At 43.1% G+C, this 17,976-nt stretch overlaps 1 protein-coding gene across 1 annotated transcript in view; it reads left to right on the top strand.

Annotated features, from left to right (window-relative positions):
• Positions 1–17,976, top strand: part of SND1 (staphylococcal nuclease and tudor domain containing 1) — a gene marked incomplete at its 3' end in the record, with an annotated part of 461,155 nt that overhangs the window by 297,950 nt on the left and 145,229 nt on the right. Inside the window, exon 15 of the mRNA XM_080701065.1 lies at positions 11,544–11,685. Within this exon, the coding sequence (XP_080557191.1) occupies positions 11,544–11,685 (142 nt within the window). The remainder of the gene's footprint in view (positions 1–11,543; positions 11,686–17,976) is intronic.

Raw genomic sequence — 17,976 nt, forward strand, 5'->3', positions numbered from 1 at the left:
TACCTTAAAGATGTTTTTCTGCAGGGGTAGTTTCACTGTTGTTGAAGCCTGTTATCACATATTCCCCATGTCTGCCTGGAATCCTGGGTACACTTTATTAAATCTGTTGCTGCTCCTGACTTTGATGCTTTTTACAACATGCGGCTGTCTTACTAGGATCACATTTTCTAAAATTCGCACATCATGTTAATGTGTGATTTTTGTTTGTTTTGTGTCTTCATGGTTCTGAATCATAATTATCTGCATTAAACTTTTATTCCTTAAGAAAAGGGCCACTTAGTTTGATGGCACCATGCCATAAAGCATTGTGCTTAGAATTGAATTGTAGAGCAAATTTCACTTCAGCATCTGGTCAACGTGTTTTCCACATCCGTTTACACACTTTATTATAGCATCAATAATATTTGACTGAAAATATAAAGGACCTCATTTATTGTAGAGGCTGTTGAATGCTAGTTCTGAAAAACTGGGGTTATCTGACCTCAATAATTTGTACAAAGCTAACTGAGTCTTGAATCTTAAAATATTTTCACATTTTAAATAGAAGTTATGTTTCTTTATATAAATTTTGTGCCAAATTTTTGTTTTTAAATGCATCTAATATAAGTAAGTAAAAAAAAAAAAAAGAAAAATCATCGGTACCAGTAGCCACTTGAAATTTTTCTGTGCTAATATATCTGCATTGTGTGGTGTGTTATTTTTTGTTGTCTTTAAGACACTGGCCATGTTGGACGTGGAGAATCAATCACAGATTTGAGGCCAGAGTGTGCTAACTTAGTGACATCCTGTTTTAAAATAAAAAATAAAGAGGACCAGGGGTGTAATTTGGTAGTAGAATATGCCTAGGTTCAATCCCCACCATCACCAAACACACACACACACACACACACACACACACACACACACGCATGCACGCACGCACGCACTCGCGTGCGCGCCACCTTCTGTTTTAATTAATAATAAATGTCTTCCATAATAGTTTCAACTTTTCTTCATGTTGAGAAAACTTGAACTTTCTCTTGCAAATGGAATATTTTTTATTAACTCTTTAAAAACACAGGGCTTTAAGAAGTCTAAGTAGACATGTTGAAAATGTTGTCCCTTAAAGTTCATTGGAACAACATTGACGTGTCTATAGACAAAAATTAATGCTCTAAATGTGGCTGATTCCTGTATCCATGTATTCTACATCCCTGGCTTAAACCATCTGTTGGTGGGAAATATTCTGGAAAAAGATTGCGTACATACCCATCTCAGCTTGATTAACATTTATTTAAAATTTTTAACATGTCACAGGTCACTTGCCGACATTTTTTCCTCTTCCCTTTTCTGAAGTTGCATTCTTGTCAGAAAGAGAAATTTGCATGGCATCAATTTCCTTGCCCCGGAGTTCTTGGTTTGCCTGTGAAATGAAAATGTGTGCTTCATCAAACCATCTTTTAAATTCTTTACTCCTTGCATTTTAATTACCTCACCGATGCGCTTTCTGGCTCCATAATAAATTCTTACCTTTTGCCTATAGAGACATTGGAAGTGATAAGAACTGATCTGAAACCTTAAAGAAAACTTCATTCGTCACACCTGTACATTCTTTTTGAGCCTGGCCTTCTAAGTGCCCTCCTGAATTGTAGGCCCTGCTCAGTGTGCTCCAGTTCATCTTCCCCATGGCCTACGCCATGGGTAGGTTGCCTTCAGGTCAGTCTGAAATCTGAACAAGATCTTTTTATATATAGACAAGGAGAAGAGAAGTAAACCAGAAGGCGGAGGCATGGATCTGGGAAACACAATCCAGGGAAGGGCGTGGAGGGGATGGATGTGCAGGGTCTTCTGAGGGGAAAGCCCTGCGCAGAGACCAGCAGAGGAGTGGAGAGCACAGGAGGTGCTTTCCAGTGTTCAGGCTTTCCTTACAAAGTCAGAGTGGGGAAAACAGGAGCTTAACCAAAAGTCATAATAATATCCTGCTGAAAAAGTAAAGTGTGCAGGGTCAGGCATGGTGGCGCACGATTGTAATCCCAGCATTCGGGAGGCAAAGACCAAAGGATCACGGTTCGCAGACAGCCTCAACTACTGAGCAAGGCCCTTCACAACTCAGTGAGACCCTGTTTCAAAAAAACTAAAAATACTAAAAAAAAAAAAAAAAATAGGGCAGGGGGTGTAGCTCAGAGGTACAGTGCTCCTGGGTTCCATCCCCAGTACCATCGAATAAATTAATTAATTAATGTGTGCAAAAGTGAGAGAAGGGAGGGACAGCTTGGGATAAAGTAGGAGGACAGGAAGAGATGTGGCTGGCGCTCATTTGTGGAACGTTTTGGACACCGTGGATTAATGGTAGGCCCTGACTCTGATGGTGGATTAGCAGGCCTGAGGAGGGACATAGCACAGCACTTTGAGCACATCTTAATGCCACATCACATCCAAATTAGAGAAGGAGCATTGACGAGAGGAAGAAAACAAGCTGATATGTCAGATACTTCATTCTGAGGAGGTATGCACTGACTTTTCCCCCCCTTACATATCATCATCTGCAATTTCAATGCCTAGCTTATCTTATGAAAAAAGTCTTGCCCGCTAAGCCAAGGGCATTATATTTCTTGTTGATGACAAAATGCAGATTCTGCCACTAAAGAGGCAATGACTTCATTTCTAAAGGTTAAATTGAATGGTTCTCACAGCAGCATTTCAGCTGGTTAAATTTGGGAAACTGGAAGTCATTCAATAAAAGAGCAATCTCAGCTTCTGTAGAAGTTTCATTTGATTGAGAATTGGATATTATTTTATTCATGTTAAGCTGTATCGCCTGAGTTTATTTCCAGATAGAAAAGAAATGTCAATAGGCATCAGCACTTGGTAGCACTTTGTTCTCATTTGAAGAAAGCACGCCCCCTTTGTGGCCCGCTGAGGTGACATCATGCCCCCCTCGCTTTCTCGTGGCCTTTGCCTACTTGGGACTTTCTAATGCTACTTTTGGGAAAACATTCTTTTTTTTTTTTTTTTTTTTTTTTTTCCTGTGCCTTACCGGCCCTTTCGTCATAATCATTTTCTGCTTAAAGTTGTTAGAGTGCTTAAATATATCAGTATCTAATTATACTAAATTAGTTGATTTAAACCATAATTACTGAGTGGTTAGTTTTGAACTTGTCATTCTCTCCCAGCTACTTCCAAGCTAGTTGATTGGTAAAAAAAACGTTTTCTTGAGTTAAAAATTAAGATATTGCACGTTCTTTATACCCAGGTTGGGTTTTTTTGTCTCTTATTTTTTAAAAGTATAAGAAATATATTGGTAATTCTATGAGTTTTGATGAACATGTTTTTTTTTTTTTTTTTTTTCCTCCAGTACTGGGGATTGAACCCAGGGGCATTCTACCTCCTAGCTATACACCCAGACCTATTTCTTATTCTTTATTTTGAAACAGGGTCTCACTAAGTTGCAGAGGGCCTCACTAAGTAGCTGAGGCTGGCCTGGAACCTATAATCCTCCTGCCTCAGCCTCCCAGAGTGCTGAGATTTCAAGAGTTCCCCACCACAGACAGCTGACAAACATGTAGTTTGAGAAAACTATATTCAACCCTAACTATCACCACAGTCAATATAATATTACTGTTTTATTATCCTCTGATATTTTTGTTTCTTTTAGAGTCTATGAAAATCACAGATGTGTTTTTTTCTTTCTGTTCCTATAATTGAAACTTTGTTTGTTTGTTTGTTTGTTTTGTAGTGCTGGTGATTAAACCCAGGGCTATACTTAAGTTTAATGTGACATTCTATCACTGAGCTATACCACTTAGAGTTGAACCTTTGCAAGAGTGCCATGTGAATGGAATCATGTAGATGAGATTTATCCATATCTTTTTCTACATCAATTTTACTGAAAGATAATATTACATGCTGTTGTGTGCTACCATTTGTTTATCCCAAGTTGATGGTTTTTTCCAATTCTGAGTGAGTTCAGAGGAAGTACAGGCCATCTTCTGGGCCCTGTCACGCAATTTGACTCTTTTCAGTTGGGCTGTCATGATTGGCAGTCAGCAATGTTGCTTTGCATATTTTCATTTTAAACCGAAAGGCACATCTTCTCTTAGCATTTGCCAATTCCTGGTTTCTTTTTCTTTCCTTTCCTTTTTTGTACTGGGGATGGAGACCAGGGGCATTCTACCTCCAAACAACACCCCCCACCCCTATTTTTTATTCTTTGAAACAGGGTCTCACTGAGTTGCAAATGCCCTCACTAAGTAGCTAAGGCTGGTCTCAAACCACTGTCCTCCTGTCTCAGCCTCCCCTGGTTTCTTTTTTTTTTTTTTGTACTGAGGTTCCTGGAAGCCCTTCTACCTCCGGACTACACTCCCAGACCTATTTTATACTTTTTTTATTTTGGAAACAGGGTCTCTTAAGCCAGCACAGCTGGCTTCAAACCTGCTTGATCCTCCTGTCTCTACCTCACAAGCGCGGGGATTACAAGTGAGCGCCACCACGCCCGGCTTCCTGGTTTCTTTTCACTGTGTTGCACACGGTAGAAAGGAAAGAGAAGGTGGGCCGAACCAACCATGTAAAAATATTTATAGATGCCTGCCCTTTGTAGAGCTGAAGTCATAGACGGTGGGCTGAGGATGTAGCTCGATAGCAGTTTGCTTGCGAGAGGCCTGGGTTCAATCCAGAAATAGGGGATGGAGAGAGGATGTTATAAAAAGTTCAGTTCCTTTTATTTCTTATTGAATAACAGTTTTTCCCCCTCTGTATGTGAGAGATGAGGCTACATTGCCACTAAGGTACTCTATAGCTTCCTTCTTTGAGTTCAGTAAGCTCACTATTTTGGTTCCCCCGTCCCTGTTATCCTACAAGGTCCTTGTTGGAAACTGGTGAGCCAGGCTGTCTTCCCTTACTATTGCGGGGATAGTAGAATCAGGGATAGTTGCTGTTTCTGTTGGGGCATCACCAGTTAGGATGCTGGCCTCTTCCTGCATAATATTTCTACAGACCTTCTCTGGGTTCATGCTCCCAGGGCTGGGGCTCTGCACCTGGCCTGCTGTTTCCTCTCCACTCTGATGTGCTGGAGGCCTCTTAAGTGTGCCAACTGCGTAAACAATGTGAGAAACTGTAAACCACATACAACATTTAATAAGACATTATTGATGGCCTAGATTCAGCACCTTTTCTTTTTTAATCGGTGTAACCTTGTTTTGTTTTAGAGTGTTTTTCTCTAGGGTTCTCTCCTGCGTTTGCTTTATTCCTGTTAAATGTGCAACTCCCAGAAGTTTACACCCGCCCCAGAGCCCCCTCCACACACCTCACTGTGAAATATTGATAACCAGATGGGGAGGGTTGGTTTCAAGTTTTTGAGTGCTTTGTGGTAGTGCTGGAGCTGGAATGCATTCCCAAGTGTCCTCCCTGCCAGGGTCCCATTTATTTCAAGAGATTATCATGCTGTACAGCTGGCTCCTCACAGAAAATCATAAACCCATTCTGTGAATTAAAATGTCACTTGCGGCCATGGAGCCCGGCGTGGGGAAGGGAGGAAGAGTGTGAAGTGATGGATGGCTTCTTTGCCTTTTGAGTATGGGATGCGGTTGTGATTTGTCTTCCCAAAGCTGCAAAAATAATTCCCCTGTTCTGTATCGTCCTGTAAAGATAGATAACTATGGCAGGAAGTGATTGCAGTGCACGTTACAATGAAAGAACACATTTGCTTCAGTATCTTCAGCGATTAGTTCTGATCTCCACACTCTCTTATCTGTGTCTGTCCTCTTGTTCACAAGGATTTTGCTGCTCTGACAATAAGATTGGTTGAGCCCAAATAGTATTGTGTCTTTGATCCTCAGGACGGCCCTGATGGGACCTAGCGGCACAATCAGCCCGCACAGGGAAGAAACATTCTGGGGTGGGCCGTAGAGCACATGGCTGTCCCTCCAAGTAGCTTCTTCAAGATGGGTGGCCTTCACCGTTGAGTTTCTCAAGTGTTGGTAGCCAAGGCCCCCATGGTGACATAATAAGCTCTACATGTATTTATGATTAATTCTCTTTCCTATGATGTTAATCAAAGAGTGATTGCGAGGATGAGAACTAATTAGTGAGCTTCATTATTAACGGCTCCCATTTGAGGCTTGCGCATGATAATCCTCGGTGGTTAATTGTTAACTAATAGGTTCACTCTCTTCTCGTTTCGCTGTGCTGTCTGAGTGCTGTGATGTTTGCCTCTCACCAGGCCTTTCTAGATTTCCCTCTACAGTATTGGAATTTTCAGTGGAAAAATCATAGGATTTGCTGTGCTAACATCTAGTGCACATGACAGCTTCATACCCTGTTCCAGAATTTCACAGAAGCTTGATTTCTGTAAGTTCCACTCTTATAGGATGTAGATGACCTGGCTGTGTAAGTCGTGTTCCCCTCAGACTAGCTCAGGCCTGTACCTACTATATAAGGATTCTACTTCCCCTTGTCTTTCACCCCCATCCAATTTTTTATTCATCCCATTCATTATTATTCATTGTAAATTATTTTAGCATACATTCGCATACACAGGAAGGTAGATACCTAGTCTCTCTACTACGATTTCTTGTATTCATGGACAGATGTGATGTACCCACATTTGGAAGCTATTCAGACTGACAGGCCAGAAGTGGGGGCAGAGTGTGAGCATATAATTAGGATGTCTTTAGAACTTTTCTCTCTAAGGCACACCCAGCCTGTCTGGAGGGTCATTCCAAGCTCTGGCCCTCTAAATGTGAGGAATAGGTATTAACATGCTTTGAATGAAGTCACCCCAGGCACGTTTGTTGCATGATTACTTTCTCAATTTCAAGGTGCATTGAGGAGGCAGAAACATTCCTTAAAGAGATGCCATCCACAATAGCAGGTTAAATGTGGCTAATGCAACCCTAAATTAGCTTTTCCAGGAGTACAGGAAAATACTTATGTATAGCTTGTTGTGAAGCATAGGTAATATGAAAACTACCAGTGCAACGAAAAAGATACTTCTCTGCTTAGAAATACAGTTGCTGCTTGATTATTTACACCAGTGGAGGGGAATATTGGTACAGATAACAGAAAACCATAGCTAATTTTATCTACTTGGATTCTCAAAGCCTTAAACCAGTGTAGGAAACTATGGCAACAGAGTCCTAGCCCCTGTATGAATGAGCTACAAAGTAGAGGGTTTTGAGTCTTGAGTATATAACTGAGCGCAAATGCTTGGCTGCTATCTTCAAGTGAAGATTCGTTGTAACAAATCCCAGGGTTGTTTTCTCTTTAAGTCTGAGACCCTTCTCATATATATTTTTAAAAGGCTGGGCATGGAAGCCGGGCTTGGTGGCGCACGCTTGTAATCCCCGCGCTTGGGAGGCAGAGACAGGAGGATCGCGCAGGTTCGAAGTCAGCCGCGCACGCTGGCTTAGGAGACCCTGTTTCCAAATAAAAAAGTAAAAATAGGTCTGGGAGTGTAGCCCGGAGGTAGAAGGGCTTTCAGGAACCCAAGTACCACCAAAAAAAAAAAAAAAAAAAGCTGGGCATGGTGACACATGCCTGTAATCCCAGTACTTGGGAGGCAGAGACAGCAAGATTTCCGGTTTGGGGCCAGCCTCGGCAACTGTGAGGCTCTCAGCAACCTAGTAAGACCCTGTTTCAAATCAAAAAAATGAAAAGGGTTGGGGTATAGCTCATTGGTAGAATGTCCCTATGTTCAATCCCCAGTGCCATACATATACACACATAAAAATTTCATTTCATGGTTAAAGTTTCTAAAGGAATTTTTAATTTCACTAAATCTCACTTGAGTCATGCTTCAGGATTACTGAAGGAATTTTGAAAATGTCACGTTAATGAAATATTTTGAACTTTATCACTTGATTATCCAACTGGCATCTTCCGCTTCGCAGTAAGGCCTAAACTGGTCTGTATTATTATGCTTTCTTTCTCTTAATCAAATTTCTTTGTCTATACCTTTCTCTTCTTAGCCCTAAAAATGAGTATAAAAGACTAGAGCACATTCCTTTATCTGTACAGACTCTTTGAAAAGCAAATTACTTAACCACATTTAGTCAACTTAGTGGTAATATAATGAGAATTTCTAAAATAAATGACTTTCATGACTTAATTATCAGGAAGTGATTAATGGCTACATCACCTAAAGAAACTTGCCAGTATTCCTTACCAGTATCCCCCCCCTCCCCCGGTACTGGAGATAGAACCAAAGGCATTGTACCTCTGTGCTACACCCCAGCCCTATTTTTTAGTCTTTTTTTGAAACAGAATCTCACTGAGTTGCAAAGGGCCTTGCTAAGTAGCTGAAGGTGTCCGAGAACCTCGATCCTCAGGTCTCCACCTCCTGAATGCTGGGATTACACGCATGCACCACCACACCTGGCTCCGTTTTCATTTGAGCCACTGAAGCATATATTAATAGTTTTGAAGATTTTTATATGGAAAAGGAATATGCCGAGCAGAGAAATGCCTCAGAGGACAAGGAAAGACAGATCCCATTGTGTGGCCATGACTGAGATTGGAAAGAGCTGACATCTTTTGGATATTACATTCAGTGGAGTCCACTTCATAACACCTTTTCGTTCTTAAAATTCTGACAGCTTGGGTGAAAGGTCTATGCTTTCTCCTAATGGATGGTCCATGGGCATCTCATCTAAGCCTTTGAACACTTGCCTCAAGAGGACTGGGAGCTCTTTGTCTTGTATGATAATTTTGCACCAGGAAATAAACACAAACAGTGGTGGTGGTAGGCTTTTAAGTTTGCTTCGTGTCGCCGGGCGTGGTGGCGCACGCTTGTAATCCCCGCACTTGGGAGGCTGAGACAGGAGGATCGCACGGGTTCGAAGCCAGCTCAGCTACTCAGTGAGGCTTCCAGGAACTTATTGAGACCCTGTTTCCAAATAAAATTTATATATATGTTTTTTTTAAAAAAAGGTCTGGGAGTATAGCCCAGAGGTAGAAAGCCTCTGGGTTCCACCCCCAGTACCACCAAAAAAATAAAAAATAAATAAATAAATTTGTTTCGTGTCTTCAGTGGCCTTCTAGTCTTTGCCATAATGTTTGGCATGCCATTCTCTTTTGTCATCTTCCCACATGGCATTTCTCAAGTAGGGCTAAGGAGAGAGTTGACACTTAGGAGGAGTCAGGACCGTCTATGGCTTTTCATTAAAGAGATCGCAGCTAGCCGGGCATGGTGGCGCACGCTTGTAATCCCAGCATTCGGGAGGCTGAGACCTGGAGGATCGCGGTTCGCGGACAGCCTCAGCTACTTAGTGAGGCCCTCTGCAACTCAGTGAGACCGGGTTTCAAAATAAAGAATAAAAAATAGGGCAGGGGGTGTAGCTCAGAGGTTGAATGCCCCTGGGTTCCATCTCCAGACCTGCAAAAAAAAAAAAAAAAAGAGATCGCAGCAAGGTCCTTGCGATGGCCCTTCGCTATCCGCCTGAGGAGGTGCCTCTCCTGATAAAGTCAGTAATACTTGGCCTACCTCCTTTGGGAATTTAGCAACAAGGAAAGAGGGTCTCCTGCAGCTTTCATGTTTTTATTAACATTGAAGACATGTGCGTTATTATTTCTATAAGCATTTTTTTTTCAGATAAATGCATCTAAAAGAGAATAGTGAGCAAAGGTCTGTTTCTGAAAAATGTAGATGACTCTAGTCTTGAAGAAAAAGGTCTTCTTCAAAGACATCAGAGCACTTCGTGATTTGCAATAATCAATTTGATAATTGTTGTTGACTTACTGGCTCCGCTCATGAATAATGTCCCAGATTTAGATTGGTATGGCAAAAGGATTTTAATCAGGTGGTGCTTTTGTTCCCATGGAGCATTTGTCTTGCTTGACTGTTCTGGACTTCAGCCAACTGCCAGAAAGGCATCTTTCCTGCCCTATATGTATAGTAGTATATGTGTTGCTCAGGTGTTTGATGGGGAAGTTTCCAGCCCACGAAAGCTCAGTGTTAGGTTACCTTTTACCAGCGTGCTAAGAGAAGCATAAGAATGGATGACTGTCTCTCCTTTCCTCTAAGAATCTGTTTGAAGGGAGGGGTGAATCTCATTACTATAAATATTGTTTTCATCACAGCCTACCTCGCTGCTTCTCAATGAGAGGAGCCCCCTTGGATGCTACGAAAACTCCAAAATACTCGATGGCTTGTTAAATTTTTATTATCTAATGTATGTTAATTTAGATACAATAGCTCAGTTGCTAGAAGAGTCAGAAAGGAAGAGTTTGGCTGAGTGCCAGCTGCCTGTGTCACCAAAGTCAAGAAAAGTGTGTAGAACCTGCCGTCCTCGGAGGGAGTTTACACTTCTGCTGGCTGGGCTGCAAACCTGAAACACCGGCATCCATCCACTATTCCCTAGCAGACACCATGTGATATTTTGGTGCTTGTTTACTCTATCATCTGTTTAATTAGCTTGAGAGACTGAAAGGATTTGAAGGCCCTTAGCTCCTATGTGGTTGAGAGCTCCGAGGTTTAAAGTGTCCACGCTTGGTACTCTGGAGAGTACAATACATAAACCTTGTGTTGATGCATGAAAAAAAATAGTTTGGAGCACATCCTACGGTTGTAGATTTCCCAGAGTAGGAACACTATGCCCTGGTTCCACCTTGTTTCCAAAATACGCATGGAACAGAGCTGCTATGCTGGTGCCCAAAGAAGGCGGCTCAGGGTAGAGAAACTGAACTTGGAGTGTGACACAGCCTGTTTAACATTGAAAAATGACCTACATTTGGTTTCCTGAGAAGAGCTTTAAGGGGTATGTAATAGCCTGGGCATCACTTTTTTTTTTCTTTTTCGGTGTTACTGGGGTTCCTGGAAACCCTTCTACCTCTGGGCTACACTCCCAGACACCTATTTTTTATATTTTTATTTGGAAACAGGGTCTCTTAAGCCAGCAAGGTTGGCTTCGAACCTGCGCAATCCTCCTGTCTCTGCCTCCCAAGAGCAGGGATTACAAGCGTGCACCACCACGCCCGACTCACTTTTTTTTTTTTTTAAGAAAATTAAAGATGAAATGAACTTCATGGAAGGATCACAGGCTCAAAGACAGCCTTAGCAATGTATTAGACTCTCAGCATCCTATTGAGACCATATTTCAGAACAAAAAAATTTAAAAAAAAATTAGGGGTATAGCTTCAGTAGAATGCCTCTGATTCAATCCCTAGTACGTACATACGTACATACATACATAAATATTAATTCCATGGAGGGATGGTGTCAGTCTTCTAACCTGAGTTTTATGTTATGGGAAAATAGGCCTTGTTTCCTGCCCCAGAAAATGAGGGAACCTCTCAATGTCCAAGCACCCTCCTAACTCGCCTTCCTAAGCATCCGCTGAGTGCTTAGAATCTGAACAGAGGGAAGTATGACTCAATGAGAATGTTCTGGAAACTGTTGCTTGGCTATATTTCTTCTCTCACGGTTACCTAAGTAGCATGTGTGTGTCACATTTTCAGAAATGTCTTATTTTATAGGGCTAATTTTCGTGTCTATTAGACTTGCCCTAGACCATAGAGACTGATTGGGTTTCACGACTTTCCAATGATTCTTTTCTTCTTTTCTCCTTCAGGATACCCAGAAAGCAAAGCAGTTCCTGCCCTTTCTTCAGCGGGCAGGTCGTTCTGAAGCTGTGGTGGAATATGTCTTCAGTGGTTCTCGCCTCAAACTCTATTTGCCAAAGGAAACTTGCCTTATCACCTTCTTGCTTGCGGGTAAGTCTTGTGTGTCCGTCGCTGCTCTGAACATTCTTGCTGAGCCTCAGAAGTCATCCCTGGAGGTCACACAGCTTCTTTTCTAGATAGGCCCTGGAGCCTACATCTCCAGATTGTTCTCCTATAGCCTTAGCTAAGGAGTCCAGACTCCTTAGGGGAAGGGAAATCCAGCTAGAAAAAATCTTAATGATGGAATTCATAATAGTTGGTACAACCCACTTAAGATCTATTGCCCTGCCAGCCTGGTCATGGGCAGGCCTCAAGGTACTGAGCCACTGCCCTTGAAACTGCCAGGCAATGTCATTTGCTTCTCTTTTCTTCTTCTCAAATGCTCCATCTGTGTGAAACCCCCACCGTGACATTACCCTCCCAGGCCTCTGCATCTCTCATGTCTCTTGTTGCACTGGGGGTGTCACACTAGGGCAAGCTCACCTCCTTTCTCTGCCAGCTGAACATACATGTCTCGTATCCTAGCTTTTCTGATAGTTTCATGTCTCCCAAGCAAGCAAGACTGTGGAGGAACTGTGCTCTTTGAGCGATTTACATTTATGTATTCAGGGAGCAAACTGCTTTATTTCTTCGCTGCTTGCAAATAATAAATCTATTTCCAGCCAGTTCTTCATAAACACCATAGTCTTTGAAGAAAGGCTGTCACTTCACATCTGCCTCTTCCTCCCCCACCCTGTCCCTGTATGTGGGTGCATGCACACCCCCCCACACACACATGAAATGCATTGCGTTCTGTGGGACAAGTCACTCCCAAACGGGTGGCCGTGGCATTGGTGCTGCTGCTTGGCCGTCCCTGCTCACCAAGGCACATGCTGAGCTCCTTGGCTCTGTCCTGCTCCGAAGGGACTGGTTGAAACATGCCACCAAGCTCAGGGCAGCTCTGCAGCAGGGCTGCAACAGATCCACGCCCTTACTGTAGCGCAGCTCATGGAAATTGTAAACTGAGGCGCCACGGGCCAGGGAGTGACGGTCCTTTCCTGGGGCCTTGGTGTCCTTCCCTTCAGGTTTCTGTACTGAGAAGTTTCAGTAACAAAGTTTCATTACCAAGTTTGAGGAACGTATTCAGCTCCTTCTCTCCTCAGTACCTGAGAAACAGAAGCATCCTTTTGGCAGTGCAAGGCTTATCATAGAGGTGAAAAGGAGAAACAGTATGGATCTTTCTGGGAAACTTGGCTGCAGAGGAAGGAAGTAACGTCTGGGTTGTGAACAGAGCTATCTGAGTGGAGCCTTCCCAGGGCATGGACCTGTCTTAGCTGGAGTGTTTCTGTAGAATCCCCCTAGTTGCACCTTGTTCAGACCCAGACCATCTGACCACTCGACTCCGTGTCAGCCAGTTCCTCTGTGGACTTGGCATAATTCTAAGTTTCACAGTTGCAAGGCATTGCCTGAGTTAACTTACACTCTAAAAGATGGATTGCACAGAAATAAATACATGCTAAAAAGTAAAATCTTTGCATTTGTCCGCCAGCCACAGTCTGTTTTGTTGTGTTGTACATCTTCTGGTTCTTTGGAAATCTGGCAGGGACACAGGACCTTGAGTCTTAGAAGAAAGCAGATCCTGGTTTGGATCGGATCCTGGCTGTACCGTGTACATGTGGATGATTTTGAGAAGGCTGTTCATTCTGTCTAAGCCTTTGTGTATGTGTTACAGTTATAACTAGAGATGGCTTCTTGCCTTTTAGGATCATTGTTAGTGTTTTGCTAACTAGACCTTGCCTTACCTCTCATGAAACGGCCTGTTTGTGCACCATGCATGCTCGTAGCTGAGACTCTACCAGGGAGATTCTGCCCTATCCGGTAATGGTAAAAAAAAAAAAAAAAAAATTTTAGGAAATAAGCTGTGTCATCCTCCTCCAGCCTGAGTAACAAGTTCTATGGAAGGAAGGCTCCTGGAATTCCATCTGAAACTATGAGCAAGAAACCCTGAATTGTCCTAACAAATGTGGTCAGAGTTCTCAGGAAACTCTTAAGGGAAAACAGACATGTATCGAAACTAACGTTGAACAATAGATGAGTGGATAGAATTACAGATAAAGTGAAGGGGAGCCAACTCGGGGATGATAAGTTCCTCAGATGGAAATCAGGAAACACCTCCCTGCAGAGCTGGCTTTGAGGTTGTGGTTTGAAGGACAAAGAAGAGCTTGCAACATGTAGAAGAGGGCATATTCTTGGTGCACAGGTACAGGGGTATGGTGTAGCTATACACTGCTTTTGATACTGTTGGAGTATTAAGAGTGAAGGGCGTAGAGGATGATGGTGAAAATTTAGATAGGCACTCGTCTCTCTCCTTTGGCTTATCCTATGGACCCTCAGAGCCACTGGCAGGTCTTAGGTAAGGAAATGACTAGGGTTATGAAAGTTTGTTCCTTCTGGAGTGAACAATGCAAAGGTCCATGAAAGCAGCCCCCTAAAGGGCAGGTGCCTGAGATGTGGCAGTGAAGAAGTTTGGAGTCATATTTCAGAGGTTGGTTTGATAGAATTGGGAGACTAACTAGATTTTTTGGGTTGGGGATGGGGAATGATATTAAGGGTGGAGGAAAAAAAGCAAGCTTCCTAGTCTTGAGCAGTGGGATAGATTGTGATGTTCACAAACAAGGGCAACATAAGAGAAGGAATTGGTTTGAGGATCAGATCATGGTTTTGGGTGCAGATGTATAATACTTAAAGTTTCTTGGGAAAGTTCAAGCTTAGCAGAGGAATTCAGGCAAAGTATTCCGGTCAGGGAGTGGCATCGAGGCAACAGTTAAAGCTCCCCTAGTGCCTATAGGACAGGTGTAGGAAAAGTAAACACCCTACAGAACATTAGCGTGGAGTTAGAGGGCTAAGGACTCGCAAATGCAGGGAAGAACGGAATGGAGGCCATCATAGTCATCTGGAAGCCAAGGTGGCAGAGAATTTATGTCGGGCTTCACATAAGACGATCATGTATTCAGAGTGATGAAGTAATATTATTCTGTTTGTCAATCAGGAAGTCACAGGTGACCCTGGTCAGTACAGTTTCATGAAAGTTGAGTGAACTAAAGGTGATTGGGGAGTGCGTGTAGACAGTAAGGAGCAGAGTTATCAAATGCAGGTTGCTTATCCCAAGACTCTTAACAGAGAGGGGAAAGTAGTGCAGAAAAATGAAAGCTAATCACACAAGGTAACATTCTAAGGATGTCAGCATATTGAGCATTTCTAGAACTGTAATTCTTGCTTGAGAATCAGGACGGTGCCATGTGTAGTTGGAAAAGCTATTTGGTATACCTATTGTTTTCATAATACCAATTATATAATGTAGAACAACAAAATCTCCTTGGCAAATGAGGATGTAAAAAAGATGGAGTGAGAGGTTATCACAGGGAGCATGCCTGTTGAAATGTTGAGGAGCCCTGGTGTGAATTCTGAGATGGAACTAAGAAAGGCTGCAGGGGAATGATGAACAGAGCCATGGCCTGGGGAGACAGAATGGATGAGATGGCCAGAGAGCATGGTTGGGGGTGTCTGCTTAGAGTGCGAGGAGGGCTCCTGGTCTGGAAGGTGAGTGTATGCACAGGCCTGGCACAGTGTGTGTGTGTGTGTGTGTGTGTGTGTGTGTGTGTGTGTGTGTGTCGTTTACCTGGACCACAGTGCTCGTGGTACCTCTTACACGTACTTGGGGTTCACACTCCACACCAAGTAAAAAGGGCACTCTGCTGGACTTGCTGTCTCTGCAGCAAGGAGGAGGAGGAAGTTTGGCTTGTGATTCTCCAAGGGAACATCAAGAGAATTGTTGAGATCAGTCCCTTCTGTGCTACTCTCATTAATCCCAGCCTTTCAGAGAACCCGCTATACTGCAAGGTAGGGTAGACACTGTCCGTTGTAATATGGTTTTTTTTGGGCAGACGGCCCCACAGCTTGATAGGGAGTGGCATTTGGCCTGAGCCAGCTGGCCTCTCTGTCACGGTTCCTGCACCCCTGTACAGGGAGTGATTGCTTGGTCAGATGGGAGAGCAGGTGGGGCTGGAGAAAGTCAGCTGTAGCTAACAGGTCAGTGCCTGCTGAAAGCTCTCGCCCTTTAGTCCTCTGAGCACCTGCCTTAGGTTTGGTCTGTGCGCCAGTGACCTTACACCACCCGAGCTGAGACTGTTCAAGGTCCCTCTGCCTGCTGCTGTGGCCTCCGATGCACACAGTGTTGGCCTTGGAGGCCAATCACAGTCGGTTCTTGTCCTGAGTTGGCAGAGAAGCCAGGATCCCTGATCAGCCTGCGTTTGTTTAAAAGCATCCCTTTTCCTCATCTGGCATGTAGTGAGCCCTATACATTTCCTTCCGTGACAGCAAAAGCAGTTCACCCAAAGTCTTTATTTTTAGTTTATCTCCATTTGTCATGTGTGTCACATTTTATTTTGGTATCTTGTCTAACGGAGACCGAGGCACACATTTGCAAACCATTTGTCCCTCAATTTTTATTTTTATTTAATAGCCCCAATGGCCATGGACTGTGTCCTGGTGCTGTGACCTTTACATGATGTTTTCTTATTTTGAATTACCTTCTTAGCTCTTGGGTATCAGGGTCATGCTGAGGGCACAATTCAGAAAGTTGTCCTGTTGACTGAGCATAGCAGGTATCAAAGTTGCACCCTGTAAACCAGATGCTGTCTCGTGAATTGAAAGAGAATAATAATTTAAGGCTTCAGTGCAAAGTAATCTAGAAAGTCTATGTGGAATCCTCTGCCAGCTCACTGAGCCCACCCTCGTTTGCATTTCCATGTTCTTAAAGGTGGTACAGCTGTAGGTATTATGAATTACAGTCTGAGGCGGGTTGGTGGGCTCACCTTGCATAGAAGGCAGCAGCCACTTGGCAGGGGGTCCCCATGTGAATCACAGCAGGTGACTTATAATTAACCAGTTACCTAGTCACATGAAACAAGACTAGAAAATGAGACTTCCCTTTGCATGCCCCTTGGCATTTAAAAAAATGTTTTCCCTTCTCTCTCTTTTTGATTACAGCTCCCCTCTGGAGCTGTTGTCTGATACGGCAATGAGAGAGGTTCTGGGTACCTGGGACTTAAAAAGGGGCACTGGGTTTGGGCATGGTGAACTAGGGTGTGATTGTATATTCTTCCACTGTGAATGCCTTTGGATAAAGTGCCTCATTTCCTCTATCTCTGTAACTTCTCTTCTCCAGCCAATCCTAATTGGAATATCAACTACCTGTTTCAGTAGACCAAAAACTTCTAATGAGAGAAGGAGAGGTAAACAGGAATATCCTCCTCCTCTCCTGGCCCCAGCAATGGTGGGTCCCCATTGATTACCAGTGCCTAACCAAATTACACAATTAAAGCCAATGTATGTTTAAGTGAGAAATCCCATTCTGCTCTCACAGAGGTGCTAATGAATCAGGCTGTTACTGTGGTTGTGTTTGCTGGGCTTCTATCCTTAATTAAGCAATTACAGGGTCTGCTGATACTTATGAATTCTTTTCAGATGCTTTAATTGAATTGCAACTTAATGGATATTTGTAAAGTGGGATATTCTTTCTCTTGGGACTTCCCAGTTTGATTCTGTCTTCACTGTGTACTTGTTTTCAGTTGGGTCCCATTACTAAAACATGGGCAGCTCGACTCACTGAGTTGCTGAAGGTCTTGCCAAGTTGTTGAGGCTGTCGTCAGACCTGCAGTCCTCCTGTCTGGGGCCTCCTTCAGTACTGGGCTTACAAGTGTGCACCACCACACCCGGCTAGTTTTTTACTTTTCTTTTTTTTTTTTTCTTTTTTTGGTGGTACTGGGGTTCCTGGAAGCCCTTCTACCTCCGGGCTACACTCCCAGACCTATTTTTACATTTTTATTTGGAAACAGGGTCTCCTAAGCCAGCGCGCGCGGCTGGCTTCGAACCTGCGCGATCCTCCTGTCTCTGCCTCCCAAGCGCAGGGATTACAAGCGTGCGCCACCACGCCCGGCCTAGTTTTTTACTTTTAATAGCAAGATTCTATGAATTATAAGAATTATGCTCATGTCAAGGGATCCTATATAATCACTTGTAGGAAAAAATTAGCACAATTAACAGTCTTGGGGGGACATTTTTAATGAAGTCAATATTTTTTTTGCAAGTGCACTCTAAGAAAGTCATCAAAAAGTGATTCATAAATTTACAAGCTAATTCTGCTCTTGAAGAGTTTTTAGTCTGTGTCAACAGCCATAGGAAAAACAAAAGAAGAACTATCAAAAGTTTAGGCAGCATACCATAAGAGTTGTCTCAGTCCACTTTCTGTTGCTATAACAAAATACCTGAGAATAGATAAGGTGCAGGTTTATTTTAGCTCAT

The sequence above is a fragment of the Muscardinus avellanarius genome (assembly GCF_963383645.1).
Source record: "Muscardinus avellanarius genome assembly, chromosome: 9".
In the NCBI taxonomy this organism is placed as follows: domain Eukaryota; kingdom Metazoa; phylum Chordata; class Mammalia; order Rodentia; family Gliridae; genus Muscardinus; species Muscardinus avellanarius.